The sequence below is a fragment of the Dipodomys ordii genome, unplaced genomic scaffold (genome assembly GCF_000151885.1).
Source record: "Dipodomys ordii isolate 6190 unplaced genomic scaffold, Dord_2.0 Scaffold24, whole genome shotgun sequence".
NCBI lineage: Eukaryota > Metazoa > Chordata > Mammalia > Rodentia > Heteromyidae > Dipodomys > Dipodomys ordii.
In genome coordinates, this window is record NW_012267240.1 from 15911773 (window position 1) to 15931825 (window position 20053).

At 40.5% G+C, this 20053-nt stretch overlaps 1 protein-coding gene across 1 annotated transcript in view; it reads left to right on the top strand.

Moving 5' to 3' along the window:
* Nucleotides 1–6077: 6077 nt before the first annotated feature.
* The window catches only part of Fam107b (family with sequence similarity 107, member B), a 179335-nt gene continuing 165359 nt past the window's right edge, over nucleotides 6078–20053 (top strand). The window contains exon 1 of the mRNA XM_013014727.1: nucleotides 6078–6491. Coding sequence (XP_012870181.1) covers nucleotides 6078–6491 — 414 coding nt within the window. The remainder of the gene's footprint in view (nucleotides 6492–20053) is intronic.

Below are 20053 nucleotides of genomic sequence, written 5' to 3' on the forward strand. Positions count from 1 at the left end.
CTCTTCAGCTCAAGGCTAGCGCTCTACCACTTGAGCCACAGTGCCACTTCCGGCTTTTTTCTTTTTGCTGATGTGGTGCTGAGGAATCGAACCCAGGGCCTCGGGCATGCAAGGCAAGCGCTCTACCACTGAGCCACCTTCCCAGACCCTCCTTTTTTTAAAACAGGGTCTCACTAGGTAGAGTACACTTGGTCTTGAACTTGGGCGTCAGCCTCCTCAATTCAAGTTCCTTTTGTTTTGACCACCTTTTGGCTTGACATACAAGAATTGTAGCAAACAGCCTGTCTCTTCTTATATTGTTCTCTCCCTGGTTCACAGTCTTCAGCTTTCTCTTTATCTTGTCACCATCAAGGTTGATCACATTTTCTTCATTCTACTCAGGCACTATAATGAAATGGGACTTATATTGATTAGAAATCTTTTTTTTCCCCCTCTTTTTTCCAGTATTACATCTTGAACTCAAAGCATTACACTCTTGCTTGCTCACCGTTTTTCTTCATGCCTGTTGATTTATCACTGGAGCCATGCTTCTAGTTCGGGCTTTTTGCTAATTAACTGGAGATAAGATTTGCCTGTCTGAATTGGCTGGCTTTAAGTCACAAGTTTTAGATCTCAGCCTCCTGAGTAGCTACGTTTATAGGCGTGAACGATGGGTACTTGGCTTGATTAGGATTCTTAAAAATAGGTCACTAAAAACAACTCAAAAAAGTAAAACAAGAAGGAAATGTATTGGCTTTCATAACAACAACAAAGGGTAAGGACAGATCTAATCTGAAGGCTCAGCTTCATCTAAAAGTATTATCAGGATCGCTCTCTCTCTCTCTCTCACTTATGAGTTCTGCTTTGTGTGAGTTCAACTGGGTGAGCTCTTCCTTCGTGGTAATAAGATGTTTCCAGCTTACTTTCTCACGTTTAAATCCAGGAAATGTAGACGAAAGGAGACGTTTATTCCAAGTAGTCAGATTTGGGGATTCATTCAAATTGGGCAATCTGCATACCCACCCTGAATGTGGCTGGCATCAGAGACAGAGGATTCTGTGCCCTGTGCTCTATCCCTGTAATCAGACTACAGGCCTTGCCCAAAGCTCAAGAGTTTCCGGAGTACTCCTATAATGGAAAAGGGCAAAAATAATAAATACCTACTCTTGGCAACCAACTTGAATGCCTTCAGGGCTTTTTACATAATTATGGGAATGGACCTAGTAAGAGATCCAGAGAGTAATCATTACTGTGATATGACTGATCAAACAGCCGTGAAATGTCATTAGTTGAACAAAATCCGTCTGGAGCACTAATCTTTCTTAAGAGTCACCAGTATGCAACGATTGGTCTAGATCTTAATTCTAAAAGTTGAAAAATGCAAATAGTCTTTGTATTATTAGCTGCACAGTTTTTAGAGTGAAGCCAAGGGAAGGCTTTGAAGTTCTCCAGGGTCCCTGTCAAGGTACCCTCCTCACAAATGTTCTGGAATCAAGCTGCCATGATTCTGCTCTTGACCTTCCCCCCCACCTCAGCTGTGGTTTGGCCTCTAGCTGTACTTTGGTGGGTTCAGAAGTAGCTGTAGACATCCAATGGCAGACAGGGCTTCCTGCTCACCAGCACTCTCTCAGTCTCCCTTGCTGGGCTCTTTTCTTCCATTTCTCTTGATTGTCATTTGGGTTGCATCTCTTTGCCATCACTTTGTATTTTTACATGCAGGGAGAGGCTGAAGGTTAGGAATTCTGTGACTGGCAGTGTAGTTGATCATCTGGCAAGTTCTTTTTAAGGTAGCAGGTAAGAGTTATCTATTTCATCAGGGCCTTAAAATCCAGGATGAGAGAGTCTTTATTTTGAGATCCTCTTCATTGAGCTACAATTCCTAATTTCCTAGACAGTTCATTAAGTAGTTTTTCTGCTAAGAATGACTCCATCTTCACGTTTATTGACTTATGGAGGGTAAATATTAGGTTATGTACTGTTATGAAGTAGAAGATCTAGGCAATTTTGACTTCCATAATCAGAACGTGAGTGGTCCATTCTTCAGTTCCATTCTTGAGTTCTGTTGTTATTGTTTAAGTCAAGAGCATCTATGAGGTTCTGCTCAGCTGCTGGTTTTCTATCTTCTTTTCATTAATAATACTTTATCTGTTCTTTGTTTTACAGGAACTTGGTTTTTTTTCAATGATTTTTCCCTCTATGCTCCTCAGAGTTGTGACTTTAAACTTTTAAGAAAATTCCATTAAAATTATCTCAATGATTTCTTACAAAGTGGAGTTTATACACACACATGCTCAATTAGTACACTATCTTATACCTGAAGTTTCTCCATCCTTTTAAACAGTCACATAATAATCAATTTGTACAGGTGTTTTCTTTCTTTTTCTGGTCGGTGGGGCTTGCACTCTGGGCCTGAGACTTTGAACCTCAATCCTCAGATCTCAGCCTCCAGAGTAGCTAGGATTACAGATGTGAGCCAGTGATGCCTGGCATAAGATTGTTTTTTTTTTTTTTTGTTGGTTGTGGGGCCTGAACTCTGAGCCTGGGCGCTGTCCCTCAGCTCTTCAGCTCAAGGCTAGCACTCTACCATTTGATCTACAGTGCCACTTACCATTTTCTTATATATTAACTTCTCTTCTGTGGATTAACAAATAGTTTTGTAATTATAAACACTGATGCTCTACACATTCCACTATGCACAGCTGTATCTATAGAATAAATTCTTAGAAGCAAAGTGCTGGATTGAATGCTACTAGAAAGCTAGAAAGTTCGTGTGTGTGTGTGTGTGTGTGTGTGTGTGTGTGTGTGTTTAGGAAGTGGTATTCCATACTGATTGGGAGCATGAACTCTGGGCCAGGATGTGTGAGTTCATCATACTAAATCACTTAATAGTCCAGTGACCTTGGGCAAGTTACTTAAGTTTCTAGGTCATGTTTTTCTAATGGGTAAAGATAGGAATAATAATATCATCTTTCTCCTAGGGTGGTGAAGAATTAAACAAGTTCTTTTTCTGAGAGTCATGTCTGTTATTAAATACTCAGTAACCTTTATCTGTTAGTGCTACTCCTCTAGGTTGGACCTCATAAACTATTCTTTTTAAGTCACTGTTCTTGATGGATTGGTGCTAGGATTTTGAGTAGTTCAGACATACTCTAGGCATGTCCTTTGGGAGAGGTAAGGTGGTCTCCACAGCAAGGCTCCAAGGACAGACATACAGCAGATATGCAGCTCTGAGCTCTCTTACCTGGGGTTCTACTCTGGAAGGCTGCATGTTTAACATCTGAATGTGCACTTGTAAATATGCTTAGAATGTAGCAGAATAAATGGGAGAGCAAATAAAATCAGGCTTAAGAATTATTTTGTCTTGATTTCAATTCCTTCCAAATGCCTAAGCTTTTGAAATGTGTTGGTAACCATCAAACATACCTGGAAGGAAAAAGATGGAGGAAGAAAGCAGCATGGAGCAACCCTACTTGAGTTATTGGTAGCAGCCAGGGCAGACAAGAGAAAAGACAGTTCCTGGGTTCCCCAGGAATCATGAGTGATAGAAAGTGGTTAAAGCCTTGATATCCTGCTTCCTTGGGGGAGTGGCTTTGGACTGGTCATGACTGTGTGTGAAAAGGAAGACAAATATGTGTGGTGGTACACACTTATAATCCAAGCCCTTGGGAGGCTGAGACAAGAGGATTGTAAATTTGAGGCTGACCTAGGCTACATAGGACCCAGTCTACAAAATCTTTTTTTAAAAAAAGAAAGAAAAGGGGCTGGGAAGGTGGCTCATTGGTAGAGCGCTTGCCTTGCATGCCTGAGGCCCTGGGTTCGATTCCTCAGCACCACATAAACAAAAAGAAAAAAGCCGGAAGTGGCGCTATAGCTCAAGTGGTAGAGCACTAGCCTTGAGCTAAAGAGTTGAGGGACAGCGCCCAGGCCCAGAGTTCAGGCCTCACGAACAGACCCCGCCCCCCCCCCAAAAAAAAAGAAAAGAAAAGATAAAGAAAAGAGATCACTGAACAGTGGTGTCTCACACCTGTAATCCTAGTTACTCAGGAGGCTGAGATTATAGATTGTGGTTCAGAGCCAGCACAGGCAGAAAACTCCATGAAATTCTTATCTTCAATTACCTAGCAAAAAGCTGGAAATGCAGTTATAATTCAAATGGTAGAGTACCAGCCTTGAGTAAAAAAGCTAAGGAACACACACACACACACACACACACACACACACACACACACACACACGATAAATACCCAAGCTGGGAGTTTGAGACCTAGGGTCTGCTAAGCAAGTGGCAGCTTTAAAAATTTCTATTTCATTTTAAAAATTATCTTTAAGTGCCGGGCGCTGGTGGCTCACGCCTGTAATCCTAACTACTCAGGAGGCTGAGATCTGAGAATCCAGGTTCAAAGCCAGCCCAGGCAGGAAAAACCATGAGACTCCTATCTCCAATAAACTACCAGAAAACCGGAAGTGGTGCTGTAGCTCAAGTGGTAGAGCACTCGCCTTGAGCTGAAGAGCTGAGGGATAGTGCCCAGGCCCAGAGTTCAAGCCCCATGACTGACAAAAAAAAATCTTTAAGTATTTACACAGAGGTGTTCTGATTCAACATGCCAATTAGTGGAATATAATGCCACAATTTTCATCATTCCCAACCCCACTCTAAACGGCAGCTTTCGATATTTCATTTCTAACACTAAAGCAAAGCCGGCTCTTGATATCATCTACATTCTTTGCAAAACCATATCCATCTTTGTGTGTATCATCAACATGATTGGCTGTACATGGCTAGGTTGATGCTGAAAGATGCTCAGATTCTGGACAGGACAGCATGAATCGAGGGCTTTTACCCAGGCTGCTCAGGGGATAACTTTGCCTTGGTTGTTTGAAATGTCCAACACTTGGTCTCCACCTCTGAAAAATGGGTGGTTAGGGCCTTGATACCTGCCACCCTGTCTGGGAGTAAGAACCCATCTCGACATGACATTAAAAGACAAAACTAACAAATAAATTAAGAGGATGTGATATGTTAAGAACTCTTGACCCTAAAAGTCATTATTTAATTGCAAAACCACCACAGTATTATGTTTCTGTAACATTGCTAGAAGATGTTTGGTTAAGGAAACAGCCTGAATTTTGAATTGTTTTCTTCTATAGTTATGTTATTTTTGTTTCACCATTCCAATGTGTTGAGAAATAGGAGGTCTATGTTCAACTTGGGCTTACTTCCTAAAATTAAGTGGTACAAATAGTAGAAACAGTAGACAGGGCACTCTTTCACACGAAATAACCTAACAAATAATAGCAGTTGTTGATACGGATTATTTTTTTTTCTTGTCTGTCTGGTATTATTAAAAAAAAAAGAAAGCAAGAAGTTAGTTTGCATAGCAAAAATATAACTGAAAGTAAAGACTCATTTTTAGTGATCAGATCCTGTGTAGATTTCAAAAATCATTTGGGAAGAAGATTCAGGAAAGAGCCAGAAAACTCTTTGTGGCATCAAACGCAAAGATGGGATCTACCTGGATGAAAGAATCAACTCTACCTCCTATTTGCCTAATGAAACAGCTTCTGTGGTCCCTGGCCTCTCTTAGGGATCTTCATTTGTGAGAGATAACGGGGTCATTTTTGTTTTGTTTGGTGGAATAAATATTTGAAGGACGTAACTGAAGAAGGTTTTGGTGCTGCTATGAAGTTACTGATACACAGCTGGATGCTATTATGGCTGGAGCTATCAGGCTACATTATCTTTATGCCTGGGAGGTAACCTGAAGCAACTGTCTATTTACTTGGCACCACCTTAGTCTGCCCTGCTGGGGACTGACTGTAACTGGAGCCAACCACATGCCTCACAGCTTTCTTCAGCCACTGACAGCCTCCAGGAAAGAAGAGCGTGAAATTGCCCAGGATGCTTCTAAACTGGAGGCCGACCTGTTGAGTGACTTGGAGACCACGATCCTTCCATATCCTCTACTTCTATTTAGGGGCAACTGTCACTAGCAAGTCTTTCTCTTTGGGCACGGAACGTTTTACTACAAGGAACCACCCCACCCCCTTGGAAATGTTCCTTTCTCCCCCTTGAACTTTGCGATGTGTTGCTGCAGGCCATGTCCACGTGGAAAGCAAGACTCACCAGAAGACTGAAGCCTCCTTCTGGAAGGATGCATCCATTTCCCTGCTCAGCTCTGCTGGAGTGCTTCGGGAACTCCAGAGACAATGGCCACTTGGATCAATCCAGCACGGCTGAGACACCTCCTACCATCTATGACCAGCCCGTGGCCAAAGTGGGGAGACAGCCAACTCACCGGAGGGTGGAAGAATCAGCTTCAGAGAAAAGACAAGGCTCTGGCACCCACCTAGAGCGAAATGGCACCGCGAAGCAGAGCTCCAGTAACCACACTGAAAGCCAGCTTGCTGAGACCCCTGGAGATGTGCCTGTGGCCCTGCAGGGTGAAGCCGACTGTGAGGACGTTACGGTTCAGAGTTCCATCCCCAGACCCTCCATTATTGACATGCCAAAGGTGAGTGAGGAAGTGTTCCCCAGGGCGTGATGGTTAACATGGTATCTGGAAGAGTTGGGATTATTTAGGCAATGCTTGGGCAAAAACACATGTGTTCAAATTCACTTTGGGTTTGTTCACATTCCTTTTGGAATAAGACAGGGCAGGGAACTCTCACTAGTGTGAAGAAGTGCTAACACTTGGCAGATTTTCCAAAAAAAAGAAAAAGTTCTCAGAAGGAAGATAAGTAGAGAGGCAATGACAGTAAGCACTGGACCAAAATGCACTTTAACTAACTGGCTACCATGCCTGAGAACCGACAGCATTTCCAAGAAAGATTAGGAAGACAGCCTGGGAAAGCAATTATTTTCCCTTCTTTAAAAACAACAACAACAACAACAATAATAATGCTGGTCTGTGAAATGTATATATGTGAAAACCCACAAATATGAAGAGTTTGATTATAGACATTAAGAAATAGCTTCCAGGGCTTAAAATGTATCACAGGACAGCAAAGTAGCATGGAAAAATGTGCAGTGGATTTGTACTGTGTGCAGAGCAGTCCAGAAAGAAATGGAGAAAAATGTGCCTAACATGCATGCTGTTGTGATAGCTTTCTGAGATTCAAAAAAAAAAAAAAACAAAACAAACAGAAAGGGAAATGATCTGAAAAGTGGTGTCGCTGCTTCAAAGAAGCAGCTTTGTAGTTTAATTTGACACAGCAGATTTATATTAAAATAATTCAACTCAGCTCTTGTCTATATCCTTATATCCTAGAAGCAAAGGGTTTCACCAGACCGTAACAGCTATAATGTATCTATTTTTCTAGCACCACTGAATCAAAATCCAAACCAACCAACCAAGTCCAAATCAAGTATTCAATTTTGAGGACATCCAGATTAGCATATTCTTTAGTGGAGTTATAATTAGATGAGTGGATTTCATGGACACATTCATATTTGTGATATGTTCTAAGAACTAAGGATTGATGTACTGTTTTAATGAGCTAGGAGACTTTGTATTGGGTAGAGAATCAACCCATCATGTATCCTATATTGCTGAATACACATTCGAACAGAATTAACAAAAACAGTGGGAGCAATGTGAAAATGTATTGTTCACTTGGTAGGAGCAAAACCATGTATAGACAACAGACATGAGGCTTGGGGTAGAGAAGCAGGCCAAGGGCAAGGCTAAATATTGGACACACAAAAAGCATGTATAAGAGGGTTCAAAGGAGGCTTGAGAAACAGCATACATATTCCAGAGGGAAGATGGCCTCGAAGGAAGCTTATGATTGCTAAAGGACAGGCATTGAAATCAAGGCAGTCATATGACCAAGACTGTATATGAATAGGAAATAAGTGTAGTTTAGGAATAGATACATTAGACTGGCTAAGGATGAGGCTACTGCTTGGAGAATCCACAGTAGATTAGGACCACCCATTGGCTATATCAAATGCTATAGTAAGAAGTTATGTTAGTGACAGTGGAAAGCTTTGAGAATTTGGGGCAAAGATGTGTGTCATACATTGAATTCCATTCTGGGAAAATAAATAGGTAAAGCCATGTGGGATGGTTTAGAATTGGAAAGGTGGACACAATAACCCAGATCTAGGACAGCTGAAGAAAGACCAGTAAAATGAGGGAGTGAGAGGGAGCAAACACAGCAGCCACGGTGAGGAGAGTAGTGAGAGCAGGCTGGGGGTGGGGCCAATCAAAGGAAAACAGGGTGAAGTGAAGTGCCAGGGTGGAGTGGCAAAGGGACACTCTGTGGGCATTCAAGCGGGCATCTGCTCTAGTTCGGATGCAGGGGCTCATCCGTTCAGAGCATCTGTAGCCATTCTTCTAAGCACCACACATGCAATCTCTCATCAAACTCTCAAGACAGTGAGGTGCGTTGTCTCACAACTCCCATTTTAGAGAGGAAGATGTTGGCCAAGATCTGCCCAAGGCTGCAGAGGCAGGAAGTGGCAGAGGCAGAATTAGTGTCTGATTCTATTTAATTCCAAAATCTATCCTCAGAAGCATAATGTGCTTCTTCTACTAACTATGTTGTGTTTGAGGATTTGTAGCTAAATATGCATATGGGATCTCATTTGGTATGCAGCCAAATTCAAATTCCATATATTTGAATGTGCATAGGTTGACGTATGTGTCTATTTGTATAATTATTTGTTTTTTAAAATTCACTTGCTTAATCATAGCTGCATGGTTTATCATATCATGGAAAGGGATACTTTCCTTCTGTGTTCTATTGATGACATTTTGTTGATGACATTGCTCTGAGATATCCTGATAGGATAGCCCAGCCTCTTCATTGGCTCCTAACTTTGCAGTGTCATCACTCCTCAGCAGAAGATGAGACACTTATCTGCCTTTTGTTACAATCTTGCCTCATGGCCAGAGTATTTCATCCTCATCACTGATGCTGGCACAAATCATACTGTTGTTGTTGAGTTCAGCTTCAGAACATAACTATAACTAAGAATCTCAAACACCTCTGTCCTTCATTAGTCAGCTAGTGTTCAGAGGGAAGTGATTCATTTAAATCTGACATGGCATTTGGTCTGAGGGGAAAAGCTAAGAGTAATGAAGCCAAGAGAACTAAGTAAAGCAGAGCTGGGTCATCTTAGGTACCGGTTACAGTGTTTAAGCAGGGATTTCAACTCATCTTCAAACCTTGCCTTGTGGTTATCTTTTTCCTGATCCAGGCCTGAACTCAAGATACTTGTAACCCTAGATTTAGAAAGTATCTTACATATTTTGTTTTTTTCAAATTTTTACCTTTAAGTAATTGTATAAAGGAGTTGCTATTCAACCAAGTAGCATACACATATAACGGATCTTGATCAATGTCTTAATACCCTGATTTCCGTTCTTCACAGCATAAACTCAGAGCAAAATTGTGGGATTATATGGTACTCAAAGTATTTTTCTGTACTTGTCCTGAGGCTTGAACTCAGGGCCTGATCACTGTCTCTAAGCTTTTGTACTCAAGGTTAACATGCTACAACTTGAACTACAGCTCTACTTTCAGCCTTTTGCTAGAAATGTCTCTTTTAATTGGAAATGAGTCTCACAGACCTTCTTGCCCAGGCTGGCTTTGATCTGAGATCCATAGATCTCAACTTCCTGAGTAGCTAGAATTATAGGCCTGAGTACCAGCCCCCTGCTTGTTTTTAAAGGAATTCCATTTCCTAAGGTGTCTGCACCACTTGACATTTTCACCCCAGCAATGGACCAGGCTTTCCAGTTACTCCTCACTTATCCTTGTCACTTATCCTTGTCCTCTGATGTGTGTTCACTTTTTCATTTTCGTTTTTTGGTGGGAGACTGGGACTCAAACTTGGTACCTGACATTTTTGCTCACTGGCTGACATTCTACCCCCTGAGCCATGCCTCCAAGCTCATGTGTTTGCTTTTTGGATATTAGCTATCCTAATGGGTGAGAAGTAGTAGCTCCTGTGGTTTTGAGTTGCATTTCTCTAAAGAGCAGCTTTATTGAATGTCTTACGTGCTTATCTGATAGCTATATATAACTTCTTTGGGAAGATATCTATTTAAAGTCTTTGTCCATATATTAATCAAGTTGTTTATTATTGAATTGCAGCAGTTCTTTGTATGTTCTAGATGTTAATATATATATATATAACATATAATAGTTAATTTAATACATAAATGGATTATACAACAGTTGCCCTGGCTGAAACAAATCCTACTTTTTTGTCAGTTGTGGGGCTTGAACTCTGGGCCTGCACACTATCCCTCAGCTCTTCAGCTCAACACTCTACCACTTGAGCCACAGCGCCACTTCCAGTTTTCTGAATGGTTTATTGGAGATAAGAGTCTCATGGAATTTCTTTCTTGGGCTGGCTTTGAACCGTGATTCTCAGATCTCAGCCTCCTGAGTAGCTAGGATTACAGGTGTGAGCCACCGGCGCCAGGCACAAATCCCACTTTTTAACAGGTGAAAGTTTTGTCTTATAGGGGACATTTTAGATTAATAATAATCAAGAACCTTTATTGATCTTTATTTTTATTTTTGTTGTGTGTTTGACTTCACCATAAAGATAATGCTGATATCCTAAAGTAGATTAAGAAGAGTTTTCTACTTTGCAACACTTTGGGAGAGTTTGTGGAGTTAGGTGGTAATTCTTTTTTGCATGTTTGGTTGATTTTACCAATATGGTCCATGGTTTTTCCTTATTGAGAGGTGCTTGGTTACTAAGCCCACCTTATTAGTGATAGCACCATTCACATTTTCTCTATCTTCCTGATTCAGTCTTGGCAAAGAGTACTACTGCTCTAATAGCATTCCTTGAAAATGATGATTACAGTCATAATTGCCACTCATTGAGCACCACTAATAGACAAGCCATAGTGTTTAGTACTTTCCTTGAATTGTTTTATTCAATCTTTAAATCTTCTTATGATTTTGATCCCTGATAATATCTTCTTCTGCTCAAAAAATCTCCAGTGGCACCCCATTTCTCTCAGAGTAATCCAGGTTTTCACAGTGGTCCATGGGGCCTATGTATAGCATCCGCAGTGACTTATCCGGACTTGCCTCCTACTTTTTCCTGATGGATATAGTAGAATCAGTGGGATTAAGCATGTGTTCCATATCTACTCTTGGCTCACCTCTCCAGCATCCTGGCAATTCAAGCCAACAACTCTGGATAGGGCTCCTAATTCTGCTCCCTAAAATTGTGCTTTCTCTTCTCTTTGTTTAGTCTCTGTTCACAACCAGACCATTCAATAGTTCAAACTTTAGCCTCTAGAATCAGATTGTAGCCATGGGCTCCTGAAGCTCCATCAAAGCCATGTTCATTGGGATTTGGCAGTGGAGAGAGACTCCTGGGATACCAGGAGGTGTTCCTCTCTGTAGAAAAAGGCTTTTAGTTTTAATGATATAAATTCAAGGCTACAAGACAGTACATCATTGAAAACAATTGAGGAGGCAGGGCTGCTTAGAAGCATAGTGTCTACTCACATAAAATCCTCCATTTACTCCCTCATTCCACTTGGACTCTACATCCCTCTTATTTAAAGGCATTCCAGGAGGAAACTAATTCATCTCCTTTAGAATGAAGCCCCTCTTTTCTTTTCCTATGGGCATAAATAGGAGACAACTCTAGGAGTTCTACAAAAGCAAAGTTTCCTTCTCAACTTGACATAAACATTCTTTTAAACAGAAAGCAACTTAAGGACCTATGCAATTAAATGTGAATTTTCTTTCTTTTTTTGTTTTTTTTGGGGGGGGTCCGGTCGTGGGGCCTGAACTCTGGGCCTGGGCACTGTCCCTCAGCTCTTCAGCTCAAGGCTAGCATTCTTACCACTTGAGCCACAGTGCCACTTCCAGTTTTTTTTTCTTATGTGGTGCTGAGGAATCGAACCCAGGGCCTCGAGCATGCAAGGCAAGTGCTCTACTACTGAGCCACCTTCCCAGCCCCTAAATGTGAATTTTCTAGTCCAAGCAACCCCACTATCTTTCTCTCCTTCGCTAAACAAGGAAAGTATTTTGAATGACCTGGTAAGAATGCTATCCTATTTCATTCAAGCCTTGATAATTTCTAACAGCAGATTTCTACTTCCAAAAGATGTTAAACACAGTGACATGATAGTGAATGTTAGTCCTGTGATCTTAGGAATTTTCCAACCTGGGTATGCAGTTGCATCCTAATTGGAAAAGGAAAAGATGAATTCTTGGTTCCTCTTAGAATGAAATAAAAGTAATAGCCTTCAAGAAACCCATAAAAATTTACATTGCACAGATTTGGCAATTGGAAACTGTCCATAAAAGACTTCAGAGGAAGGCAAAAGTATGTGTATATTCCAAACTAAGAAATAATAGATGACTGCATAATTTAATAAAAAGTATACCATTTGATGTGATGTTACCACTGGATTTATAATTCAGCTAACCATGGCAAATAGTTAAGCAGGGATTGAGAGGTCAGAGAGAGCCAGGTACAAAAGCAGGAGGTTGGTCCATTTTTGAGCAGCACCTATTTCCAGCTTGATAGAGATTCTGGAAACTCGCCTGTAACCTACTTGTTCCTCTGCCCTTGATTTTCACAGATAGTGAACAAAAGCAAGATTTACTTGGTTTCTAGGCAGTGGCTTTCAGTGTCTAACCAAAGAGATACTAAGGAAAAAGTTTCCAATTAATAACTAAGGCCCATTTCTCCAGAAATTTTTACATCTGTTTGGTTGGAATTTCAGTTCTTTGGATTATGTAACCTGTCTTCTGCTTTAGCTTTTTATTTCTTTTTTTTTTTAAAGCAATTAATTCCACTATTCTAACCTGCTGGGTATGTTGGAAACTTTAAAATTTCTTATGCCCCAGGAGCCACAAGGGCTAGTTGAATGATGTGCTGTATCAATCATGAGAAATGAGGGAGTTTTTTTCTAGCCAGAGACCTGGTTAACCTGATCTGAATGGCTTTAGTTTTTCACTCACTGTTCCTCTTTTCCAAAGAAAATATAACTCATCAAGTTAACACTTTTTTCCAATATGAGGTCAACACACTTGGTTTTGTAATTGTGTACCAGGGGAGGCAAGAGGTTGGAAATTTAAGGCAATTCAAGGAAGGGGAAGTCTCTACCAGGAGCAAGGAGCCTCCTGGAGGACATGTTTATAAACTTGTTCTGGAAAGTTGGTTTATGAGTAAACCACATGCAATGGAATGGGAAATGATAGCCAAGGAAACTCTTAGAACCTAAGCCCACAGGCATGATTTTGATCATCAAGGGCTGCATGCCTGTGAAGATTCTAGCCATGTAATTTAATATATCAAACGCAACAATGGACTAGTAGGATGAGTCTTATGTAATGAGTGCCTCCTTCTTGAATCTTTGTGACACAATGCAACCTGAGTTATTGTGACCATTCAACTGTGTCTAGTAAACAGTCCCATGCTGGTGGCTCATATTTATAAGCCTCGCCACTCAGGAGGCTGAGATTTGAAGATTGCAGTTTGAAGCCAGGCTGGGTAGGAAAGGCAGTGATCTCCAATAAATTACAATAAAAAAAGTTGCATGTAGAGTTGTGGCTCAAGTGGTAGAAGCTCAAGAAACTCAAGGACACCACCCAGGTCCTAAGTTCAAGCCCCAAGACAGGCACCAAAAATAAATAAATAAATAAAGGTCTCTAGTGAACACTTTTAGCCTGCAACAGTGCCATTGGTATGAGGGCTATACGTTTGCCCACTAATACCTTAGTCTCTTGTGATGAATAAAATCTTACGTAATTTATATTATCCAGTTTTGTGTACTAGAAGAGCCCTCCTCTTTCCAGTAGTAGACTTTGGCATGAATAAAATGATGAAAAATCAACAGCATTTTAAGGTCAAAACCAGAATGTCCTTTTGTAAAATGGGGTACATGAGCCCTGTGAATCGTGAGTCTAGGACCAGATGGAATTTAAGATCTAGAGTGCTTGCTGAGCATGTAGGCTTACTCCTGTAATCCCAGCACTCAGGAGACTGGGACAGCAGGATAATGAGTTTGAGGTGGGCCTATCCCATGGGGAAGGCAAAACAGCTGTGAGCAGAGCTGTGGTTCAAGTAGTAGAGTGCTAGCCTAGAGCAAAAGAGACAACACCCAGAACTGAATTTAAGCCCCACTATTGACCAAATAAATAAAATAATGAAAAGCTGTTGTAACAAGTGTAATCCAGACCTTGAATCCCTGAGAAACTGCTTGTTGGTTTTGTAACCATCTCAGATTCCACCACAACGCCTCTTGCATCGCTCAGCTTGCTTTTTGTTTCCTTCAAGATTTTATTCTTTTTTTTTTTTAATTGTTACTAGCTGGGCACCGGTGGCTCACACCTATAATCGTAGCTACTGAGGAGGCCCAGGTCTGAGGATCGTGGTTTAAAGCCAGCCCAGGCAGGAAAGTTTGTGAACCTCTTATCTCCAATTAACCACCAGAAAACCAGAAGTGGCACTGTGGCTCAAGTGGTATAGCGTTAGCCTTCAGCTGAAGAGCTGAGGGACAGTGCCCAGGCCTAGAGTTCAAGCCCCACAACCAACCAAAAAAATTGTTATTATAAAGGTAATGTACAGAGTGGTTGCAGTTACATAAACAGTTTGCTTTTAACTTCAAGACAAGTTGAACTTGCTACCTGAACTTAAACAACATATAGATGTGGTCATGTCACTTCCAATGGACTCCTAACACCAAGAATGGGTATGGAAATGCTCATTACCTTGGCTAGATCATTCCATACAGAACTTGTATATTGAAATGATCATACAGTGCTCCATAAGGATGCACAATTATTTTTTCAACTAAAAGTAAAAACTAAAAACCACCCTCAAATCAAAAGGCCTCATTTATGTCCCAAGCTTTAGGGTTGGTTGATTACAAACATTTGCTATTGGTGCCTGGCCTTCTTCTCTTTTGTCCTGGACAATCTTTTCCTAGGCTTTAAGGCACCAGCACAAGCCTGACCTCCTTCTTGCTCCTTTGTTTCCGGCCTGTGGAATCACACGCTCTTGTCCTGACTAGTATAAGAAATCAGTGTTTGCTTGAGGTAATCTGCAACTGGTTTTCATGGCCACTTTGTCATTCTAGCAAGAATTTCTGTACTTGTCTTAATTTATTTTCTGTTGCTATAATTAAGTACATAGGCCTGGATAATTTATTTAAAAGACACATTCATTTCTCACAGTTCTAGAGCCTACGAAGTTCAGGGACAAGGTGCTATCCTGGTGACGATTCTGCACAGTTCTGAAGTGGCACACCAGGAACAAACTGGCTTTTGCAACTGACCAACTCTTGTGATAAACCACACACCCATTAATCTGGGATTGGATTAATCCATTCACGAGTGCTCTGCCCTGTTGACCCCAATCACCTCTTAAAGGTTCCATGTCCTATCTCTTAGTCACTCACAGTGGGGATTGGTTTTAACATGAGTTTTAATGGGACATTGAAACTATAGCAACACCTCTTGAATGCTCTTACTATGTGAATCTGAGGTTCCTGTTTGCCCATGTAAGTTGAATTCATTTCCTCCACAGGCCAAGCAAAATCCCATCATTATGAGTTTCAAAGGCTCTCTATGGAAGGACCCCTGGGCTGTTTATTTCTGCCTGAAAGCACTTTCAATTCATGTAGCATTGGCAGGAACATGTGACTGACAAATCCAAATTGGGGCTGGCCAGTTTTCCTCACTACTTATTAAAGTTCTTATGGGTGGCAGGGGTGCCCTCTTAGGAGCCTAAATTCTTAAAGTTTTTGCTAACTTTCACAATAACAGAATGAAATTACTTGGACAGTGGCCAGATGACCCAACAGATTCATCCCATTATCCAATAGATTCTTACTGAGCATATACAATATGAGCAGACATTGTTCTAGTAGCTGAGTATCCATCAAGCTGTGAACAAAATAGTCCCTGTGGAGCTTCCCGCTGATGGAGGCAATAAATTAGTAAGTTATATATCATATTTGAGATAGTCATAACTGTGGGATAAAAAAATGAAGCAAAAGAAAAATATATAAAATATGGGAGTGAGTTGTGCAGAGAAAGAGGCTGGAGATCATCAGTCTCCTACTTGGAGTCACATCTTTTTGTGGTTGTTGCCATTCTTATTGTTCCTGCTGTGTTTAACTAATGAATAATAGCTTAAATATCAAAAAATGGCTACTATTTTTTATCCCAAGTGTTCTTAATTTTTACTGCATCCAGAATTGTGCAAAGCTAGGACTACCACATCAGTATTTTTTATTAGCATATATTAGTTGTACACAGGGCTTTCACTGTGATATTACCATATATGTATATATTTTTACATAATATCTTCCTATATGTAAAATATTTTTATACAATACAAAAGATATACAATATATTTAAATAATGATATAATACATTTTCATATATTACATTTATGTATATTTGTATCTTTCAGTATTTTTCGATGATATATATTTCCCTATACAATGTATTTCCACATACAATATATTTTTATATATGTATGTAATATATCCTAGTTAAACGTATTTCCTATCAGAATTTGCAAGTAAGGTCAAGAACCACTGCCCTGCCTTGTGGAAACTGGAGAATCTGTGGAAGCCATTTTGAATTGGCTGCTAGCATTTCTGTGTAACAAGCAAAGAACATTCCCAGTCAATTTCATGCAAGAGCTTCCTTAACTGTTCTTTTGTCCTGAAAAATCTTTTAAGATCCTTAAGGAAAACCAAGTGTGAAGGTCTAAGTCATTCCTATGTCAAAGGAGTGGCAAGACAAAGTAGGAAGAGAAAGGAATTTTCCATGTCTTGTTTTTCAGCAACTCTACTTGACCTATGTGACACATATTCCATCAAATCTCCTTTGAAATTTAAGACAAATACTGTTCTGCTTCCCAGCCCTTTGTTTTTCTTCTTATGTTGTAAATAGAGTAGCATCTTTTGCATCATCCCTGAGGCATAACTAGATACTTGGTGACTAACACAATCTGTTATGTTCCATGATTGCTTCTCCATGAAAGAAAGACCCAGATGCTTTTTTTGGGGGGGGAGATACGGAAGAGAATTGAGAGGAGAGTTTTATCCTTTTGTGGGACTAGCTCCAACCAAAAGATTTTAACTGGAGAGTTTCTTGTTTCTCCTTACGATGGACTTCATCAAAACAGGAACTGCTTTAAGAAATCCTCAATTGTTATTACCTTTCTTTGGTTGCTGGAACTTTCATTATTTGGGGATCTTATTCACTGTATCCTATCTCCCCATAGAAGTCATTAGACACAGTTTTTTCTTCTTTTTCTGTACCCTATGGATTACCATCTTGATGTCTCCAACTTCCTCAGTGAAACGTTGAATTTTCTCTCTCTGGTTCTCTCAAGAAACCAAACTAACAGTCTTTGTAGGTTTGCTTGTATGGAGAGAGATCGGAGGAAGAGGAGAGAGGGAGGAAGAGAGAGAAGGAAGGAGGGAGGGAAAGAGGAAAGGAAGGAAAGAGGAAAAGAAAGAAGGAAGGAGGGAGAGAGGAAGGGAGAGGAAAAGAGAAAGAGAAGGAGGGGGTAGACAAGGTCTAAATCTTCAGGTCAGTTCTGTATCCTGGAAACTCAGGCAGGATTCAGTGTTGCTGCGTTCAGGCAAAATGCTTTCTTCTTTGGAAACTTCTGCCTTCTCTTTGGACCTTTATTTGGTTGGATAAGGCCTGCACAATTTCTTGATGGTTATCAATAAGAATCAGTTTATTTATAGACATTTAGCATCTCTAACACTTTGCAAGAAACACTTAGAACAGCTTAAATAAATACCTGGGTAGAACAGCCTGGCCAAGTTTGACACCTAAGACAACATATTTATTAAAAAGGATTTGATAAAGACAAAAGCATTTTGGGTTTTGAAGGTAGAGGATCTGGCCTGGCCTCTAGTCTCCCATCAACTTGCTAAATGGTTTTGAGCCCATTTGCTAAACATTTAGAGCCTAGTTTTAGCCTTCTAAAAACCTAGGGAATGGAGCAGTAAATAAGGAGTTTTTATTTTTAAGGCAGCGATATTCCATATGACTCTAAAATCCTGAGTCTTTTGCCTTAATTCAGCATCGTGAATGCTTTGTTCTCTGTCATAAGAACATGCAAGCCTTTTGGTGATGGATTTGGGGCCAGGAATTTTCAGTGAGTGATAAGATGTGCTCTAGAGAAGAGTGGATGATAAAGAAACGTGTGGAATGAATCCCAGAGAACGCAACTTTAAAGAGATGGATGGGGAAGATTTCAATAGAGGTTTGATCCTGTGGCATTGTGACCATAAAACTTGGGGAATCTTCTAGTTGTTTCTGCTTCTGTTCATAGTAGCTCTGCTCTCCTGGACCTAACTCTGGAGCAGTCTGTGCTCTTGCTGAAAAGAGATTTCTCTAGCACCACGAATCATTTTCAGCTTGATGTAGAGCAGAGTCAATATTAAACACAACTTGGTAGGCAGTGTCAAGTCACAAAATCTATACTTTTGCCGACTTGGTTCAGATGGCTGATTGCTTCCACAGTATGCTTCCCCGAGGCAGTGAAAAATGTTGTCGGATAAATTAAACTGTCACTAAAACAGTTCTGAATTCACGTCTGGCCCTGCAGAGCAGGGGTAACCCACGCTATTAGTTAGAAATCAAATCTAAGCTTTTGGATGAAGAAACAACTTTCATTTTCTCCAGCTCTGTATTTTATCTTTGAATAACTTCAAAAGGGAGGAAGTTGGTGAATTTGTAGGATACAATGGGTCGCTGCAAGAGAAGAAAAAAAAATCTGTAATTGCAGCAAGCACAGAAGTCCTATAATGTCTGGCAATGTACAGAAACTCCAACACAAATGATTAAGTAGAATTGTTTATGTAATTATAAAGTGTAAAAGTATAGCTTTTGTCTTGGGAAAGTCCAGAGTCAGGGCAGATTTCCCAGTGGCTTGATACAGAGGCTAAAAAATGTCCCTGCTCTGCTTTCTTTTAAATGCTGACTTCTTCCCTGGTGTGTAACAATGTGTATGCTTGTGGGTGCATGAGAGTATACCTGTGTGCTTGTGTGTGTGTAGTCGAGTGTCTGTGAGTATGCATATGTTGGTATCTCTTATCAGTCTTTTGTGGTTGTTATTGCTTTCTTGTGGTACTAGGGATCGAACCCAAGGCTTTGCACTTACTATACAAATGCTCTACTGCTGAGCTACACTTGCAGCACTGTTATTCTTCTTACCATCTTTATGACAATGATACAAGTAGATTTTGAATTTGATACTTTCCAAGGTCAGAGTTATACTCTGGGAGCAGTTATACCCTATTAAAAGTTGTAATCAGGCTGATTGAAAGTGTTCACTTATAATATTTTGTGTGATGCAATATCCTGTTTGAATGGCTAAGCTTCCTTCCCACCTCCTCCACCTTTACCCCAGATCCTGGGGCTTGAACTTAGGGCCTGGGCACTATGCCTGAGTTTTTTTTTTTTTTTGCTCAAGGCTAGTAGCACTCTACCACTTGAGCCACAGCTCCACTTCCAGCTTTTTTTGGTGGTTAATGAGATATGCGTCTTACAAACTTTCCTGCTGGAGCTGGCTTCAAACCACAATCCTCAGATTTCAGCCTCCTGTATAGCTAGGATTATAGCTGTGATCCATTAGCTCTAGGCCTGGCTAAAAGTTTATAGGCTATATCCAGTCCAGTTTAAAATCCCCCAACAGATTTTGTCACACACAGAAATCTCCTCACAGTGATGATCTCATACACGTGGGCACGGATTTACTTTCATTAGCGCTGGCTGATTGAATTCCATACCAAAGTTTGTGTTCACCATCAAGATTTACTAAAGACTCAACATCTTTGTATCTGGATGATAGCATTCTGGTTTATGCTTTTAAAAAATAGAGACAGAGTATAGTTATATACCTTAGAATATAGCTGGGTGGCCTCAATTTCATTGTCTTCCTGCTTCAGTTTCTCAAGTGCACGTCTTATGTGTGTGTGTTGCTGCTCTCGGCTCTGCTCTATACTTTCTACCAGTGGACTGGATACAAGAAACGTTTAAATATAAAGGTTGGAGAATAATAAACACTCTCCCTCCCTCCCTCCCTCCCTCCCTCCCT